Genomic DNA, 20,397 nt, shown 5'->3' on the forward strand with positions numbered 1-20,397 from the left:
TGAACATATTGAGTAGAGACTACTATCTGAATTATAAATGAATTCGAATCATGTTGCTAAGTCCAGTTTCAAGAAGTTTTCTAATTACAAGTGAAAATGATGTAAGTCCAGAAAAGGGAAAGAGATCATCTAAGGACCTATGAATAAGAACAAGCAATTCAAGTGCAAAAGAGGTAAACACGTTAGGAAAAGACATAAGACTAAGCTGACCTGTTACAACTATAAAAACAAGAGTCACTTTGCTAGTGAGTGCATGAAGTATAAGAAGGTATTGTCTTATCTTGTTTTGAATTATGAGATTTATGTTTCTAGTACTATTTTATTAACTAAATCTTATCCTATGTAGATTGTAGACTTAGGAGCCACAGACCATGTAGCTCGTGATGGAGAAGCTTTTGTGGAATTTTGTCAAATACCGAGGGAAACATGATGGATTTATATAGGTAATAACACAAAACTATAAGCAAAAAGAAATGGACACATACAAATTAGTTTTGTGAGGTAGTCAAACCTTATACCTACATGAAGTTTTGTATGCTCCAAAAATTTGACGAAATTTGGTCTCTGTGCGTGTTCTATTAAAACTAAGATATAATTTAATTTTCTCCCAGAACTTGGTTAAAATTTATTATGGTATTATGTATTATGGATTTGAATTTCTGTTAGAAGGTTTTGTGGTGTTAGACACCTTATCATGTAATTATGAGAAGGTTTTGTGGTGTTAGACACCTTATCATGTAATTATGATAATTTTGTTAATTCTTTGTTATTTGCAACTCCTAACAGTCTGATTATGGATGCAAATATATGACATTCTAATTAGAGTATATTGGTCAAGATAAAATGAATAGAATGGTTCATGAAAGGTTATTAGGACCTATCACGAAATTAGATGCAAATAAATGACATGCTAATTAGGGTATATTGGTCAAGATAAAATGAATAAACTGGTTCGTGAAAGGTTATTAGGACCTATCACGAAATTAGTTCTGTCTATTTGTGAGTATTGCTTAGCAAGAAAACCTTTGTCTAGAAAACCTTTTGACAAAACTGCTAGAGTTGCGCTTCCTTTGCAACTTGTACACTCATATATTTGTGGTATTATAAATGTCAGAGCTAGAAATGGTGCATCCTATTTTACCATTTTCATAGATGATTATTCACGTTTTGGTTATACCTATTTGATCTCCCATAAGTTAAAAACAATAGATTGTTTTAGATATTCTATAAATAAGATTGAATATCAATTGGACAAAAGAATAAAAGCCTTGAGAACTAATCAAGGCCGTGAATATTTATCTACTAAATTTAAAGAATGATGTAGTGAAAAAAAATTGTGTGGCAATTAACAATTGGCCAAAGGACTTATTCCCCCTTAAAATATGTTGTTTTTCTAAGTTTTCTCCCCTTAGTTTTGAAAATCTCAAATACCTACCCATGATTGGTTAAAATTAATGGTTTTTGGGCAAAATCGTTATTTTATCTATAATATTAAAAATAAACTAAAATATAATTTCCTTTTCCTCCCTTAAACTTTAAAAACTAAAAGTTTGCCCCTAACCAACGTTTTAAAAAATGATATTTCTTCCCTAGGGTTTGGTTTTCAGATCTTCAGTGCCATCTCCAATGCCATTGTTGATGGTCTCTCCCTCCCAAAGCTTTCTCTCCCTCCAACAGTCTCTCTCCATTCAGTTAAACGCTCAATCGACGTCGAATGAAGTTTTGAAGATAATAGAAGACGAAGAGCTTTATCTCCCTGACAAAGCTTTTTGTCTTCCAAACCTTATTCGATGTAGATCGAATGTTCAACAGAGTGGAGAGAGATCGTTGGAGGGATTTGAAAGGGAGATACTATTGACAATGACAACGAAGATGGCCCTGGAGACCTAGAACTAAACCTAAGAGAGAACTGCCATTTTTTAAAACTTGGGTTAGGTGAAAACTTTTAGTTTTTAAAGTTTATGGGGTGAAAAAGAGATAAAATTTTAAAAGGTTAGAGTTCCATTAATTTTAATAGCCCATGGGTGGGTAAATGAGATTTTCAAAGTTAAGGGGTGAGAACCTGAGGTTAGAGGATCCTTTGGCCTTAACAATTCCAAGAACTCCGTAATAAAATGGTGTAGTGGAAAGAAAGAATCGAACTTTGTTAAAAATGGTTAGGTTTATGATGGCATAGGAAAATCTTCTAATTTCGTATTGGGGAGATGTCTTGTTGTCTTTGACTTATGTATTTAAACGAGTGGCCACTAAATCAGTTACTTCTACTCTTTATGAGTTATGGACGGATAGAAAACTTGATTTGAATATGATACGACCTTAAGGGTTAGCAACATACATCAATGACTCTTCCCATAAATTTGAAAAATTAGGACCGAGAGAAAAGAATTGTGTCTTTGTAAGATACTTTAAACACTCCAAAGGTTACATGTTCATAGGGGAGGACTTTAATGGGAGAGTAACTAAAATAGTTACTAGAGATGCAATATTAAGTCTTCATCTGTATAAGACAAAAGAGAAATATGGAAAAAGTATGTTTCAATGACCATCAGTTATGTCGCAACTGACAATGTTTTTACCTCTTCCAAATAGTGAGAGCAATGAGATTAAGCTTTAACTTATTCGAATAGTGAGATCGAAGATTCTCAATTGCATAAGAATAAATGTCCTAGAGTCCCTAAGCGATGTTTTAGAATTTAAAATAAAGTTTTCATAACCGTTCCTTTAGAAGACGAAAAACCTAAAAATATCAAAGCAGCTTTATCATCCCTTGATAAGGAAAGATGGCAAGAAGCGTTGGAGGAAGAAATGAAATCCATGAAAATTAACCAAGTTTGGAGTTTGGTGGACTTACCATCGGGTCAAAAATTTATTGGGAATAAATGGATTCTCAAAATTAAACGTAAAATAGATGACTCAATGGACAAATATAAAGCTTATCTTGTGGTGAAAGACTATACCCAATAAGAAGGTATAAATTATAAAGAAACCTTTTTGGTTGTCATAAGATTTACTTCAATTAATGTAATTCTAGTTGTAGTAGCACATTTAGATCTTAAATTGCATCAAATGGACGACAAGACAACTCTCCTTAATAGAGAACTTGACGAAAAGACCTATATGGATCAACTTGTAGGTTTCGTGATAAAAGGCCAAGAACGCAAAGTATGCAAGCTCCAATGATCAATATATGGCCTAAAACAGTTATCAAGACAATGGTATTTAAAATTCCACAAGACTATATTGTCTTATAATTTTAAAATATTAAAACAAGACTACTGTGCCTATGTAAATTGGTTTAATGACAAATTTGCAATTCTATCTCTTTATGTGGTTGATGTATTGATAGTGAGAGTAATTTGAAGTATGTGATGACCATTTAAGAATTAGTTATCCACAAATTTTGACATAGAGGGGTGAAACATAGTATATTTTGGATATTAAAATAAAAAATGATTGTTCTAAGAAACTTTTAGCTCTATCACAAGAGTATTGTATCTAAAATATTCTAGAACCATTCAATCTGACGAACTACAAACTCATAGATAATCTTGTGTTAAAAGGTTATTTATTGGGCCAAGACATGTGTCTAAAGACTCCAAACAAGAGAAATGAAATGTTCTCAGTACCTTATTCAAATGTGGTTGAAAGTCTCATATACATTATGATGTGTACTCACCTCGATATTTGCTTTGCTATTGAGTTGGTCAGTTGATATCAATCAAACCTTGGAAGGGAACATTGGAAGATTGTTAAAAGGATATTGAGATATCTGAAATGCACTATAGATTACTATTTATGCTATCAAGGATTAGATTTTCGTATTGTTAGTTATTTAGATACTGACAAGGGTGGTGATTTAGACCAACCTAAATCAATTTCTGACTATGTTTTCTTACTCTAAAAAGGTAGGCCAAAGGACTATTTCCCACCAAAGGTATGTTGTATTCTCAAGTTTTTCCTCTTTAACTTGAAAATCCCAAATATCCACCCATAAGCAGTTAAAATTAACGAAACTCTTACTCCTTAAAATTTTATCTCTCTTTACCCCCATAAACTTTAAAAACTAAAAGTTTCCCCCAGCCTAAGTTTTAAAAAATAACAGTTTCCCCCAGGTTTTGTTTCCAAATCTTTGACGTCATCTTCGGCTCTATTGTCGACAACCTCTCCCTCCCGAAGCTTTCTCTGCCTCTGATGGTCTTTCTCTACCCATTTGGACGCCCGATCAATGTCGAAGGAGCTATAGAAGACGAAAAACTTTGTTGGGAAAGACGAAGCTTTTCGTCTTCCCAAGCGAAGACAAAGTTGTCATCTTCGTTTGGGAAGACAAAAAACTTCATCTTCCTTGACAAAGCTCTTCGTCTTCCACGACTCCTCCAATGTTGATCAGGCGTCCAAATGGGAAGAAAGGGAGAGGAGGCTTTGGGAGGGAGAGGCTGCCGACAATGGAGTAGGAGATGACGTCAAAGATCTGGAAACGAAACCCTGGGGGAAAATTGTTATTTTTTAAAACTTAGGGTAGGGGAAACTTTTAGTTTTTAAAGGTTAGGGGTAAAAAGAGATTATATTTTCGTTTATTTTTAATATTATAGATAAAATGATGATTTTAACCCTTACTACCGTTAATTTTAACTACTCATAGATAGATATTTGAGATTTTCAAAGTTAAAGGGGGGAAACTTGGGAATGCAACATACCTTGGATGGGAAATAGTCCTTTGGCCAAAAGGGTATTATATCCTGGAGCTGTAAGAAACATACATGCATAGTTTTATCCATAATGGAGGCCAAATTTGTAACCTGTTCTATAACTGTGCAAGAAGCTATTTAGTTAGGAAATTTTTTTGAGAATTTGGGTGTACAGGAAGAAGTAGTTGGTCTTATTGTTGTACATTGTAATAATCAAACTGCGATAACTTTCTCAAAATATCTCAAATTTTATAATAGAACCAAACATATCAACATTAGATATAACTTTGTCAAAGACATCATTTTGAAGAATGAAGTGATTGTACAATATATTTCTACACATAATATAGTTGATGATCCTTGAACCAAACCAATTCTGAGAGATGTATATTGTTGGACCCCTAGGTGTCTTGACTATGCCAAAATTAAGTTTAATGTTGATGATTAATAATTATTGAGTTAATAAAGTCCATGACATAAAGTTTCAATGATCGAAAAATGAGCAAAATGTAGATGTTTATTTTTTCAGGTCAGGGATGTCCGTCCCAAATGAGATGTCAGTCCCTTTACTATTCTCATGCTTGTCCTTAGAAGTTTGAAGCTCTCGAAAATTTCTGCTAAATGAACAAGGACGTTTGTCCCCTATTGGAAAATGACCATGGAATGTCCATTCCTTCTTCAATGCATTCAAAAGTATAATTAGGATGGTCAACAAAGTCAACACATTAGGACGCCTGTCCCTTGCCCGTCCTTTCATGTTTGATGCTCTTTAGAATTTTAAGAAGCAAAGCAAGACGACTATCTTGAAAAAAGGATGCTTGTCCCTCAAATGGCGCATTTCAAGAATTCGACCCTTAGACATCCTCACGCATTTTCAAGGGTAAAACGTTATTTTCACAAGTCAATGACTAGTAAAATCATTCTAAAGGATCTTTCAAGTCTTAAAGCTATATAAACAAGTTGGATTGAAGTCAAAAGGGTTAGAGAACATATCCAAAGCATTCAAGAATTCTTATCTCAATCTTTAAGCTCTTAATCTCTCTCTAGAAATCAAAATATCATATATTTAAGAGAAACATTTATACATATTATTAAAATCAGCCTATTGGAGGCATATTCTTCTTGTAAATCTTCCTTTTAATTATACTGGGGCGAAATCCCATACCACTACTGTAAAAGGGCATAATCCCAAGTTAATTAGTGTAATTCAAAAGTGATTCGAAAGAAAACTTCAAACTAGTTGCTTGAAGAAGTGAACGTAGGAAGCTTGGGACAAAAAACACTAAACCACTTTAAATTCCTGATTATTCTCTAAACTCTTTTCCCTTACTTTATGCTTTGATTGTTCATTTGATTTTTTGTTATGACATCTTGAGTAAAAAATTCAATTTGATAAATTTGGTGTTTAATTTTTGTTAATAATTCTATTCTCCCCCTCTAGGATTAATTTGCCATTAAGGGCTTTCCATATATTTTGCACATGTTAAATTTCTTAGTTTACGTAGAATATGATAGATGAATTGTTGAGTATATATTGTATTTGTAACATAACGTTGAAAAATTAAAGAATTCAAATTTTTGTCTTTTTGGCTTTATTCGCATGTTTGAATTCTTGGTGTTTCTTTATTTACACATTATTTTGAAAGCTCAACAAGATCATAATGTCATACAAGTTTGAAATTGACTCACTCACACAACAATCCCCTTTGATGCTAACAGAGCATTCTAAGATGAAACATACTTCTTAAGTATAATAACGCTGAAATAGCGCACATTGAAGATGAGAATTGCTCAAAAAATAAATTATTATTATTATTAGACATGTCGCCTTAATGATTAATCAAGATAAATTCATAAATTGATGAGTTTAGCAATGACCGGTTTGCATTCCCTACATCCAAATAGCTTGTGAATGTTAGATGTGAGTTCTTAATATATAGTAATACCTATAAGATTAGAGAGATGATTAAAAATTCATATTAGGTGCTAGGTACAACGATTGAACTAAGATATGTACAGTATTGGTAATAAAATTTGAGAAAATATACTATGTAGCATATGATTTCATACTATGTGTGTATAAGTAAGACAATCATTTGAATTAGTGAGAGGATGAATTCCTGCTCTCTCACTATGTGAGACTTTATGAGGATTACCTCACATTAGTATCCTTGGACTTTTTGCTATTATTTTATGTTTATTTTTAGTATTGTTATCTTAGTTTGACACTTATAGAGCCACACACAATTCAATCTATGAAACATGATTAGAAAATGGCTACGTTTAAATTGTGAATTTCGAGTGGAAGAGGAAGAATTATGTATTACATGTGTCCATTGGTTGGCCGATCATGTCACTCATATGAAATAATGAACTTGATTATGGATACATAGAAAATAACATAATATTAAATAAGAAATTAAAAAGAGCTAACGTTATTGAGTAAGTTTGGGATATTGGGAGATTAACACTTTATCATTTTATTATTCGAGTTGAAACGATTATGTTATTCTTAACAGATGCATAGTAAATTAGCTCTCAAGTGCAGGTTGCTCGTAAGGTTGTATGACACGTTTGCCAGTATGAATTGCTTTGTTCTGTGAGATTTTTGTGTAAGAGTTCTGGTTGGGATCACCCATCATATGTGAATGGGAGATATTGGATCTGGTCCACCCATGATAGGTTGACCTAATCTATTAAGGTTGAAATGACAAAACAACCCCTACAATTAAAATTACATATCTGCTTTTGACAGTTATGAGATGAGAGTTAGCAACAGTTGAGATTTAAAGTATAAAATCCTAACTGCTATTTTAATAAAATTAGTTGTTACGTTTCTTCTTCTTCACTCCCCTGCAAAAAACAATATAGAATACACATACCAAAAACTATAGAATCCATGTAGGGAAAAAGGCAAATTGTGGTGTGGATTATTAATCGGGACGCTTAGATCATCAAACATCACCAAAGAACACACGTATTGCAATTCGGATATGCATTTTCTTTGATCCTGAAATTATTTATATTTGCTTACAGAAGAAGTCTTCCAACAACTTTTGTTCCACAAATTATTTAATAACTGACACTAAAAGCATTGAATACTGAAGTAGTAAGAATATTAGTTAACAAGCTCGAAGACAATACTGCCTTCGTGGGTGTGTGTGTCTCTATATATATGTTCACTTAATCTCACACAATGATCTTTAGATTGAAGCTTGTTTGAACAACCTGCATAGGTAATAAATTATTTTGGGGCTATTAGGCTATTGGGTTGAGGAGAGGCTTTCCCTCACACTTAAAAACCCACACCTAACTTAATTCCCAATCAATGTGGGATACTTAACAAACAAAATCATGAAATTTAAGTAGAGAGTTGAATGCTTGCTATGATTTACAAAATAAAAATCAGTATGAAAATGAAATATTTGGTAAGTGTTGCTAGCATCCCAAGTATTCTTTAATTTCAGAATTTTGCTAAATCTTGTTGTTGTTTGATGCTAAAGTTGTCTTCATAACCAGCAAATTAATTGAATGAAAAGCCTTTGTAGAATCAAATTGTTGAGTATCTTGTAATGGTTGGGAATTAGGTTGGTGTGGTACATAAGTGTGAAAGAAAGTCTCACCCCTTGAGCTAGTTTTTGAGGTTGGAATGACTCAGTATCACTTTTGGTATGCCCAACAAGTCATATCAAAATCTAAGTTTAAGAACAACTTCATCCAAAGGCCATGAGGAGGTACTAATTTGTGTGATTCTAGCTCAAACCTTTGCCCCAGTTAAAAAGTGGATTCATAATCCTTACTTTATGCTCAGTTGAGGGGAGGTTTCACTATCCTTAACCCCTATTTAGCCTGTCCGTGGGGCGGTACCCATCCGTGTGATTTTAGCTCCAACTATAAACCCACTTTTGGAGAGGTTTCATAATCATTACTCCCTAATTGGCCTGCTTAAGGAAAAGTCTTATCTCTTAAGCTAGATTTTAGCATAGGAAAGGTCAAATTGCGCTCTTGTGATGGTCCAACAAAAACCCTTGATACTATTGTCAATAAATTTGCAGGTTAGTTCTTGATGATAACTGGTGTTCCTGATGGCATTTTTCAAAGTATTGATACAGTTGCAAATATAAAACCAATGTAAGTGCTGAAACAACACAATATCAATTCGGCCAAGAATGGAATAAAAGGAGCAACAACACAACAAGCACAACAGGCTCTCATATCTAATCTCCAACAAAGATAAAAGACAGCTTCTGCTAAAACTTGACAGAAAGCAGTTTATCTTAGTTCATTTTTACCCAGAAAATTTTAATAGTGCAGTTAATGAGACATTTTTCAGTTCTAGATAGTCTGATTGGACATAATCACATCCCTTATATTAGTAAAAGATAATCTGGACCAGTTTAAAAGTCCTGGATTGATTCAACTTTGGGTGAAAAATGTTTATGTAAGATCCAAAAGAAAATTCTTGTCTTTGTGACAAAGCAGACTGGGTTGTTACAATGATAACCTACAAAGTAGATACTTGTGGGAGACATATACAAGTGCTAACTTTTTGCTAGAAAGCAGAATTCACAACCAAAAACAGAATTTTTTTTTATTCTATTGACCAATTTGGAACACAAATGTCAGTAGCAGTAATTAACATTCTCTGTTGAGGATTATATGCGAGGACATTACAGATTTTGTCAGCATTAGGGGTGAGCAAATTACCTGTCTAGGCTGGAGTTGTTGAGTATTCAGCCGTCGGTCTCAATAGGAATTTGGAATCTGTCTATGTTTCTGTTCCAGGCTTGGTTGAACTGATCGGTACCGATTTCAGTTCCAGATCCTTAAGAACCGGAGCTGACCAGAATTTAGGACGCCGGGTCGGGTACCCAACCTAGTTTCCTTTTTTTTTTTTTTTTAAAGCTTCCTAATGATAATTGTTTCATCTCTTATTTCAGTTTCTTAGTTTAGTTTCTCCATCAGAATTTTTTCTTCATTCTTCTGTTGGATACAATGTCATGGTAAGAATAAAGATTTTTTTTTGTTTTCCCTTGCGAAGTTCATGTATTTTGTTCTTTGAAATCCAGGTTGTTTAATAGAGAAGAAACTAACCCAGTTTTGAATCATATTGGACTAAAAATTGTTGATTTATTTCACATATTGTTAATCTTGATATTTGATGTACTTGGGCAACCCCACAACATTCTCAGAGTGAGATTTTGTAATGGTAGTGGATAAAAGGTGATGCTACCTAAGTTTCTGTCAGGTGGGCATGAGCATTAATATCCAATTAGTTTTTCTGTAGGGAAAGAATGATTAGGAACCAACCATTGCTGGAGTATATATTCCTTTTCAGTTGAAGTAATTGAATAATTTTTATATAGGAGAATAATACTTACTTAGTAATCATTATCTTTTGATATTCCTCCTTGGTTCTTACAGTCCTCTCCAAGTGCAAGCTAGTTTGGAATATGAACCATCCCAATTCCATTCTCTTTTCTGCAACTTTTAAGCATATATTCTTTTATTTAATAAGAGATAAAATCCTGCCAGGGTCCATGTTATATTATACAAACAAACAAAGAAACAATCAAATAAATGTAACCAATCAGTTTTTATTGGATTCCTGAAACTATTCAAGGAAATTTGCATTATTATGAAATCAAATGAAAAGGAAATGTATGTTTTTTCATCAATGGTTAAAATTTATGGTCCCATACATGAAAGGGAATTTGTAGATTTATTGTTGAAACTCTATAAAATTGAACCATGGTCCCCTATGCATCAACCAAGGAAATATGGATTAATTGTCTGCTATATTTCAACATTATGTGAGTGAAATAATCAAAGCAATATCTTTATCAATTTAGCTTCCCTCATTGCTTGCGGCATGGAAATGTTGACTTATAATAACATAATCTTCACTTGTTGTCTTGTATGTAAATATACCATTATTTGCTTATTTGCTCTATCAATCTTCCTCCAAAATTTTTATCTGAGATTGTTAAGAAACCCAAACAAAATAAGCAGTAGAGTGCATAAAAGATGGAATTAGTTTGTTCCCTATATTTTGGTGCACGCTCACTCGCCAACTATACATGCATTTTAATACAACTTTTATGTGAAAACTTTAGTTGATGAATGTTTGACACGTGTACTTGTAGTTTACATATGTACTGCAATCAGGTTGTACCTGTTCAACCGCAACTTGCTCCCATTCTCAAATTTGCTTCTGGTTTGAAATTCTATTTCTCAAATCTGCATTTCCTGAGTTTTGAAAATTCCTTCCACAATAACAGAGATGCTATTCATTGCCTAAGTCAATACAATCCAAATCCAGAGGAGCGTATGAAGCAAAATATAGTTGACACAGCCTTATGCGGTCCCCTGCTATACAAATCACCTGTTTATTTAATAATGTGTGGTTGGGTGGAGTATTTGACACCCATTTTCTGAGAAAATTTGTATTGTAATGCATGATTAGATGGAAAAATATAATGAGAACAAAAAGTCTTGTTGAAATTAATCTTTATAACGTTAATGATGGGTGTGTGCAGTATTTTTATAAATGCATAATGTCAAATCCAATTATAAAATTTTCAATTTAAAAGTGATATAATTATGCTATGTATGGTATAGGAGGAGTTGGACTACGTGTGTGTGTGTGTGTGTATAAAAAAATATATATATGTGCATGAATCAAATAAAATGAGGATGATGATGTAGCACATTGTTTATTGTTGACCACACGATTCATTTATATGTATAAAAAGGATTACAGTAAGAGAGATTAGGTTGTGATTAAAATATGATATCAAGAATGAACTTGTATGAAAGCCCAAGAAAATCAAACAGTAAGATGCACATTTACTAACACAGTAGCACAAATATTTACATGGAAATAGAGAAAAAGATTATTTGATGAAAATATTTCTTTGTTCTCTCTTAATCTTAGCTCATCCTAATTTTGCGGTTTACATTTTGCATTCATTTTAACACAATTACATATATTCGCTAGTCGCATGTGGATAGTGAATATATTTGATGAAATCAATTAATCAAATGTATTTAGTTCTACTTAAAAATTCATCTTTTGAATCTACACTTTTAAATTTGGGTAAACTTTTACAAAATTCATATCACACCTACCCTATACCAAAGAAAATTTGGATGGTGAATAAATGTGAGGAAATCAATTCTTTTACCAGGTACCCACTAGTCCCTCTTAATAATTAACATACGTCCCACTGTCACTGAAAGGTTGCCTCTTTTATATGTGTATATAGTGAAGCTGGGATGGGTAAGCATTCACAAACCCATCACACCCCAAAACTCGCCATCATCAATCTTCTGTGAGTTTCACGTTTCAGTTTCTGCATGTCAATCTTAATGAAGTCTCTCGTTGTTTGACATGTTAGATATCATAGCATGTTATTGAGAAAGCTAATTTGACAAAGCTAGACAAGTCATAATAAGTTGTCAAACTAATTATATATCAGTTTCTGAGCTTCAACTATATGCACTACTACGTACTGAATGAAAAAAAATTTTGATTTTTTGAAATTTTAATTTCAATGTGTTTCACTGATTAAAAGGGTATTGTTGTAGGAAGCAGCATGACTAGGGAGAATGGTTTAGATGAAGAAATTATAACAGAGCAGGCTTCAGTATCGACAAGCCACTCTCCAGGGAAATTGTCTCAGGAACCTCCCCAAAAGGCTGACACCCAACAAAGAAAGGAGAAAGAAGAAAACACTCAGGTACTTCCATATTACAAGCTTTATTCGTTTGCCGACTTAACAGATTTTGTGTTGATTGGTGTTGGCACAATTGCCGCCATTGGAAATGGAATCTGTATGCCCCTCCTAACCTTACTCATGGGAAATTTAGTAAATGCATTCGGACAAAATTCTAACATCAAACAAGTGGTAGATGAAGTTTCAAAGGTATTATTTCAAACTTGGTCCTTATATTTCAATCAACTATATTTTAAGTCAGGTTTATTTATAATAGATTGGCTTGTAACATTCTCAGGTGTCTCTGAATTTTGTATTCTTAGCCATAGGGGCTGGTGCTGTAGGATTTCTCCGTAAGTATATCAGGCTTCTTGCTAAGACAATACAAGGATCAAGGAAATTTTTTTCCTTTTTAACTTTCTTTATAAGAAAATATGACAGTATCTTTAGAGCGACAAATAAATGACAAACTGCTCACCTGAAAGCCAAGATCATTTAAAGGATCTTGAAAAGATCAATAAAAGTAGAGCGAACACTTCAATGAAAAGTTATGGGTAACTTAAAAATCAATGCCAATAGCAGAAATCAACCAAAATTTGTTTCCAATCAAAGTGAGCAAAGAGAAAAGAAGACCTGTATGGAGCATTGGAAACTGAGATACCTGTTGTTTGCTACATGGCAGAGATGGCTTGCTGGGTTGTCACTGGGGAAAGGCAAGCAGTACGTATAAGAAGTTTATACTTGAAAACAATGTTAAGACAAGATGTTGGCTTCTTTGACACAGAAACACATACTGGAGAAATTATTGAAAGGATGTCAGGTGACATTGTGCTTATTCAAAATGCCATGGGCGAGAAGGTATTATGTTCTAGGGAAGCCTAAATTGTGTCCACTTTTTCCAGTTTTCTTAAAATGAGTTTAGATTTTCTCTTGATGTTTTTTATTTAACTTTTATTATTATTGTTATTATTATTTTGCCTTTATGTAGGTTGGAAAGCTCATCCAGCAAATAGCAACATTCATTGCAGGATTTGTTGTTGCATTTGTCAAGGGATGGCTTCTGACCCTTGTCCTGTTATCTTGTATTCCACCTCTTTTCATCTCTGGAGCTTTCATGACCATTGTAATGGGAAAGCTTGCAGCTAGAGGACAATCTGCTTATTCACTTGCTGCAACTGTATCTCAGCAGACGATTGGCACAATTAGAACTGTATGAACTCTAGACATGAATTATACTTGATCTTCCTTTTTCTTTGTAATGGAATTTATGATTTTTATACATTTTCATGATACAGGTTGCATCATTTAATGGGGAGAAGCAAGCTGTTGCTAAATACAATGAGTCCTTAACCAAAGCTTACAAATCTGGCGTGCAAGAAGGCTTGGCTTCAGGGCTTGGTATTGGTTCAGTTAACTTTGTTTTATACAGCAGTTATTCCTTGGCTGTATGGTTTGGTGGGAAAATGATACTTGAAAAAGGATATTCTGGAGGCGATGTCATTAGTGTTATCTTTGCTGTAATGACTGGATCCTTGTAAGTAGTGTTGTGTCTTGGTTTATGTTTCATTGAATTGAACAAGAAGAACTGCATCCTTATTATTTTATTTTATTTTCCAGTTCTCTTGGACAGACATCTCAATCCATTAGTGCATTGGGTCCTGGACAAGCTGCAGCATATAAATTGTTTGAGGTAATCAAAAGGAAGCCACATATAGATGCTTATGATACCAATGGACTGAAATTAGATGACATTCGTGGAGATATAGAATTAAAAGATGTTTGTTTCAGTTATCCTGCAAGATTGGATGAACAAATATTCAATGGATTCTCACTCTCAATTCCTAGTGGAATAACTGCAGCTTTAGTTGGACACAGTGGAAGTGGGAAATCAACTGTTATTAGTTTGATTGAGAGATTTTATGATCCTCAGGCTGGTGAAATTCTTATTGATGGTATTAATCTCAAAGAGTTTCAGCTTAAATGGATTAGGGGTAAAATAGGCCTTGTCAGTCAGGAACCTGTGTTGTTTACTTCCAGCATCAAAGATAATATTGCTTATGGGAAAGATTGTGCTACTATTCAGGAAATCAGGGCTGCTGCGGAACTTGCCAATGCTGCCAAGTTCATAGATAAACTGCCTCAGGTTTTCTGTCCACTTTGTTCTGTCAGCAGAATATTGCATGATTGATTTATTATAATAATGTTTCCTATCAACTTGATGCAACATTGTGGTCCAATAGTCTGGCCATTGTCAAGATGTTGTCGACTTTAAACACACATTCCATTGTAGTTTCTCTTTTGGGCCATAGGGGTGTTACACTTTATGAACAAGGTTCATTAACTTGTTTTCTTTGTGTGTATTCAGGGACTTGACACAATTGTTGGGGAGCTTGGAATTCAACTATCTGGTGGGCAAAAGCAGAGAGTAGCTATAGCTAGAGCAATTCTTAAGGACCCCAGAATTCTACTTCTGGACGAAGCCACAAGTGCTCTTGATGCAGAATCCGAGAGAACTGTGCAAGAGGCACTGGACAGAATTATGATCAACAGAACTACAATTGTTGTAGCGCATCGCTTGAGTACAGTGAAAAATGCTGATATGATTGCTGTTATTCATCAAGGAAAAATTGTTGAGAAGGGTAAAACTTTTGCTGATATCAACCTGTCATGTCAGTTAAATTCCACCATAAAGTTCCTTAACTCCATTATGCATACATTGAATATTCATTCAAAGGGCATATAGTTAATTAGTGATGGAAATTCTTAATTGCTTGAAGACAAGATGTTTCTTTTTACCTCTAAGGAAAGTTTGCAAAGTATAGTTTCTTGCTCAAATCAGTCACTAAGCCAGCACTAACACTTTCTATATTCATTTCATTACTGCAAACGCATATTACAACTTCAAATCTTTTAATTTTTTTTTTTACTGATCAGGTACACAGTCTGAGCTTGTCAAGGATCCTAATGGAGCATATAGCCAGCTTATACGGTTGCAAGAAACAAGGATGGTATCAGAACAAAAACTTGCAAATGATCAAGAAAGGCTAGAAATATCTGTGGATTCAGAAAGACATTCAAGCCAACAGATATCTTTACTGCGATCTATAAGCAGGGGTTCATCTGGAAATGGAAATAGTGGTCGTCAGTCAATCTCAGTTTCATTTGGTGTACCCAATGGAATTGATGTCCTAGAAACAGCTCCTGCAGAAGCAGAACCACATACTTCTTCAGGACTATCAAAAAATTCAAAACCACCTCCAGAAGTCCCACTTTCACGTGTGGCATATCTCAACAAGCCAGAGATCCCAGTTTTACTGCTAGGCACAATTGCTGCAGGTTTCATTGGTCTAGTATTACCTATTTTTGGGCTCATGCTTTCCAGTGTCATAAAATCATTCTTTGAGCCAGTGGATGAACTCCGCAAGCATACACAATTTTGGGCATTCATGTACTTCTTGTTAGCGGTGGCATGTTTATTGGCTCAACCATTGAAATCATATTTTTTTTCTGTGGCTGGATGTAAGTTGATCAGCCGGATCAGATTAATGTGTTTTGAGAAAGTGGTTCACATGGAGATAAGTTGGTTTGATGAACCTCATCACTCAAGTGGTGCAATTGGTGCAAGGCTTTCTGCTGATTCTGCTTCTTTTCGAAGGGTGGTTGGAGATGCACTAAGTTTGCTTGTTCAGAATATTGCAACTCTAATTGCTGGATTGGTTGTTGCCTTTGAAACAAATTGGCAAATGGCTCTCGCAGTCTCTATGTTGCTGCCCCTGATAGCAGCTAACGGATACATTCATATGAAATTCTTGAGTGGTTCCAATTCTGATGCAAAGGTACAGCAGAAAACCTGAAGTACTCCAAAACAATATCTAAATTTTTGTACTTAAAAAGCTATTTTCTACTAATTTCAGGATAACTGAAATTTATTAAAAGATGATGATATATTTATATGATTGCAGAATATGTACGAGGAATCAAGTCAAGTTGCGAATGATGCGGTAGGAAGTATTAGAACAGTTGCTTCTTTTTGTGCAGAAGAAAAGGTGATAGAATTGTATAAGAAGAAATGTGAAGGCCCTATCAAAGCAGGAATGAAGCAGGTGTGACTGGTGGGGTAGGTTTTGGACTATCTTTCTTCCTGCTGTTTTTGTTCTATGCTGGCACTTTTTATGCTGGAGCCCGACTTGTTGAGGCTGGTAGGGCAACATTTCCTGAGGTTTTTCGTGTAAGTTCCTTTTTTCCCTTTTTCATCAATATGCTATTGTTTTCTTTTCTAATTGCTGATCTTTCAAATTTTCTCAATTTGCAGGTTTTCTATGCACTCTTTCTTGCAGCCACCGGGATTTCACAATCAGGCTTCCTTGCACCGGATGCCAGTAAGGCAAAGAGTGCTGTGGCTTCTGTATTTGCAATTATTGATCGGAAATCGAAAATAGACTCGAGTGATGAGTCAGGGACAATAATAGAAAGAGTCAAAGGAGACATTGAGTTTCAGCATGTCAGTTTTGCTTATCCTACAAGACCTTATATACAAATATTCAGAGATCTCTGCTTGGTTATTCAATCTGGCAAGGTAACTATATGCTAGTTTCGTTTGCTGTCTAGCCCCTGAAAACACTAGAAACTAACTAAAAAAACTCATTTTCTATTAGACTGTTGCTCTGATTGGAGAAAGTGGGAGTGGGAAATCAACAGTAATATCTTTGTTGGAAAGATTCTATGACCCTGATTCAGGTCACATTACATTGGATGGAATTGAAATTCAAAAGCTACAATTGAAGTGGTTAAGACAGAAGATGGGCCTGGTGAGCCAAGAGCCTGTATTATTCAATGACACTATCCGAGCAAATATTGCATATGGCAAGGAAGGCAATGCAACAGAAGCAGAAATTTTAGCCGCAGCAGAGTTGGCAAATGCCCACAAGTTCATTAGTAGCTTAAAACAGGTTTAAAACATATGCTTGGCATAATTGGATAAATAAGATGACTTGTATATTGATGATTAATTTGTTATATTTTGAAAGTGCAGGGGTATGATACATTGGTGGGTGAGCGAGGAATCCAATTATCGGGCGGACAGAAGCAAAGAGTGGCAATTGCAAGAGCAATAGTGAAAGAACCAAAAATATTACTTCTAGATGAAGCAACAAGTGCTCTGGATGCAGAATCTGAAAGAGTGGTGCAAGATGCATTGGATCAAGTAATGGTAGGCAGAACCACAATAATGGTAGCTCATAGGCTGTCAACAATCAAGGGTGCTGATTTAATTGCTGTGGTTAAGAATGGTATCATAGCTGAAAAGGGAAAACATGAAACTCTAGTGAATATAAAAGATGGCCTTTATGCTTCCTTGGTAGCACTACACACAAGTGCTTCATCCTAATCAGCTTCACTCTCATCTTGGTTTGTGTGTGCAGCAAAAAGGATTTCATAAATTGTTTGACGATTGAAATAAATTGTTGCGTACAAATAGTGTCTGCTTCTATTTTACTATCCTTGTTGTACAAGGAAACTGATATCTAATAGGATTAGGCAATAATTTTCTTCTATTTATTCCCTTTTTCCTTCACCATAGCTGCCTGTGTAAAGAAAGTTATGGATACAAAACGATTGAAAGTAGGGGAATCAACTAGGAATCGATTTCTAGAGCTACCAGATGGGGTTCTTTCAGAAATAATTTCATTGCTTCCATTGAAAGAAGCTGTGAGGCTTAGTACTTTGTGTAAACAATGGAGATTCGTCTGGACTTGTCATTCCACCTCAGTTTCGATTATGTTAATGTAATTCCAATGAACAAAGATTTACATAGGCATAATTTTGTGGATCGAGTTGATCGCATTATGCAACAACGCTGCTACATAGGCTGTCCCAGGATTGATTCTTTGGTGATTTATAATCCATGGGGAGATGAGTTTTCTTCTCATATTAATCACTGGATGAACTGTGCTATCAGCAAGGGTGTGGAAAGTATTGATATTGACCTATCACAGTGCCATATTAGTAGATATCATCCGAAACGCTTGTTCCGGAATATAAATTTGATTTTTCACTTTTGAACCACCTGGAAGAAAGAGTTTAGTAAAGCATCTGAGATTAGATTTTCGCATTCTCAGTGTCTCCAAGACTCTAAACTGGCAGACCCCGATGACTCTGGAACTTCGAAAAGTGTGTATCAGTGATGAACTACTCCACAATCTTTTATCAAATTGCTTTCTCCTTGAAAAACTGAGTCTTATCCAATGCCAAGGTCCTTTCAACTTGAATATCGGCGGTTCTGGTTCTGGTTCAAGCCAAGGGCGGTTGAAGTTTCTGTGTATAAAGTGTTGTCCTACATTAAATAGGATTGAAATTTCTTCAGAGAGTCTTGCAAGCCTGGAATATACTGGTATTCTAATAAACTTCTCCTTCAAATATGTGCGAAACCTGACAGAAACGTATCTTTATTTCTCAACTTATAATGGACATAATGGTGTAACTTATGCTCTTACAAGATTGGGAAGCGAGATACCTCAATTGAAAAAATTGAACTTCTTGTCGGTTAAGTCCATGAATGTGAGTAGAATTCTCCCATTATTCATAAGTTGCTGGAAATTTCTTGTGCATAATCGAAGGATATCACTTTTGAATTTCAGGTACTTAAGCTTCCAAATAATGAACTTGTATTTACCAATGTTAAGCTGTTGATTCTGACAATATACCCTTTTCAAGACGAAGACAGACTCATCTGGATTGCATACATCCTCAGAGCTTTTCCCTTGTTGCAGAAGTTAGAACTGAATGTAAGTTATAAACTGACCATTCTTAAAAATTTAGTTTATAAATTTCTATTCATGTATTGATGATAATATTGCATGTAACATCTTGGTTCCACTTCGGGCACACAGTATATCATGGTTTTGTTTTTAAGTTTTGCATTGCAAACCAATAATTTAAGAGTTTATAGACTATTTAACTAATATTATATTATTATCTTTAAACGATGTGGATGTCGTATATACTTAATATCTCTCCCTTACTTTGTTAACGTGAGATTCACTTAAGATGTTATATTGCATCTACATTCATATGCATATGTACGATGACTTATATGCAGCTTTAGTTTCTGAACTCCCATTAAACAAGAATACTCAACCTGGGCTTTGTTTTGTTCCTTTTTTAGCAGCTGTTTACTCCAAATTTTATCAAACAGACAGAGATGATAGAGAGACTTCTTGCTGAATGTCCCCATGAAATTTTAACTGAAGTTGAGATCAATGGATTTAATGGTAACCAGCATGAAGTTGAGCTCTTGAGTTATTTGCTTGAGAACCTGGTTAAGCTTAAAACCCTTGTGATTGATTCATGCCCAAAAATATACCAAGGATGTAACAGTTGGGTTTATGAAGAAGCAAACTCATGGTGCAAATTTAAAAATAAGGAGGTCTCAGATTGTTTTCATGAACTAGTCCCCAAGGCCATCAACCTAATAGTTCAGTAAACTTGTCTTATTTTATTGCTTCTGATAGTATGGAGTGACAATAACAAACAGGACTGACTTCTATTAACAGTCTGCAATCTTACAATTGTAACTGCCATAACTATTGCAGATTTTTTTGACAATGTAATTCTGATTTTGAGTTTGCTGGAAATGTATTCACACGTGAGATACTTCATATATAAATTTGGCTGAAATTGATGAAAAGATAGCTCAAGTAAGTTGGTGTCTCAACATCTGACAATCCCAATTCACCAACCACCCTTTTTAATTATATAAATAATTACATTGTCTCTCTTAAGTAAAACTAAAAGATTATGCATTATTCTACACATGTTGAGAAATTTCATGTATAAGAAATAAATCAAACTACAAGAAATAAAATCAAAATTAATCACACAGAACACCACAAATATATATGATTTAGTTAATAATGTTTACATTCATAATCATACTAAGTTTCAAGGACTATTAGCCAACCTCGCAAAGATGTCCTTTGGGCATAATCAGACTCACA

At 34.4% G+C, this 20,397-nt stretch overlaps 2 protein-coding genes across 3 annotated transcripts; both read left to right on the top strand.

Annotated features, from left to right (window-relative positions):
- Positions 1-11,977: 11,977 nt before the first annotated feature.
- Positions 11,978-17,975, top strand: LOC123220113 (ABC transporter B family member 11-like). The gene is given in 14 exon segments (XM_044642132.1): positions 11,978-12,019; positions 12,283-12,613; positions 12,702-12,756; positions 13,086-13,261; positions 13,392-13,613; positions 13,699-13,937; positions 14,021-14,546; positions 14,769-15,042; positions 15,338-16,239; positions 16,366-16,501; positions 16,504-16,631; positions 16,716-16,979; positions 17,059-17,352; positions 17,436-17,975. Coding segments are annotated over 13 exon segments (3,900 nt in total). The 5' UTR covers positions 11,978-12,019; position 12,283; the 3' UTR covers positions 17,790-17,975.
- Positions 17,976-18,106: 131 nt separating this feature from the next.
- Positions 18,107-20,079, top strand: LOC123220114. 2 transcript variants are annotated; one of them, XM_044642133.1, is made up of 3 exons: positions 18,107-18,958; positions 19,039-19,185; positions 19,566-20,079. In XM_044642133.1, exons 1-3 carry the CDS (start codon positions 18,551-18,553, stop codon positions 19,881-19,883), a joined length of 873 nt encoding a protein of 290 aa, XP_044498068.1. In that variant the 5' UTR covers positions 18,107-18,550; the 3' UTR covers positions 19,884-20,079. The 2 variants fall into 2 exon arrangements, with proteins under 2 accessions (XP_044498068.1, XP_044498069.1); XM_044642134.1 differs by having other exon boundaries at positions 19,569-20,079.
- Positions 20,080-20,397: the final 318 nt, after the last annotated feature.

The sequence above is a fragment of the Mangifera indica genome, chromosome 7, assembly GCF_011075055.1.
Source record: "Mangifera indica cultivar Alphonso chromosome 7, CATAS_Mindica_2.1, whole genome shotgun sequence".
Lineage (NCBI taxonomy): Eukaryota > Viridiplantae > Streptophyta > Magnoliopsida > Sapindales > Anacardiaceae > Mangifera > Mangifera indica.

What these genes read in the sequence shown, in the direction of transcription:
- LOC123220114 (XM_044642133.1), top strand. Translation starts at nt 18,551, where the DNA reads ATGACTCTGGAACTTCGAAAAGTGTGTATCAGTGATGAACTACTCCAC. An exon ending in TGTCGGTTAAGTCCATGAAT is followed by an intron (nt 18,959 to 19,038) that starts GTGAGTAGAATT and finishes TTTGAATTTCAG; the next exon opens with GTACTTAAGCTTCCAAATAA. An exon ending in TGCAGAAGTTAGAACTGAAT is followed by an intron (nt 19,186 to 19,565) that starts GTAAGTTATAAA and finishes TTCCTTTTTTAG; the next exon opens with CAGCTGTTTACTCCAAATTT.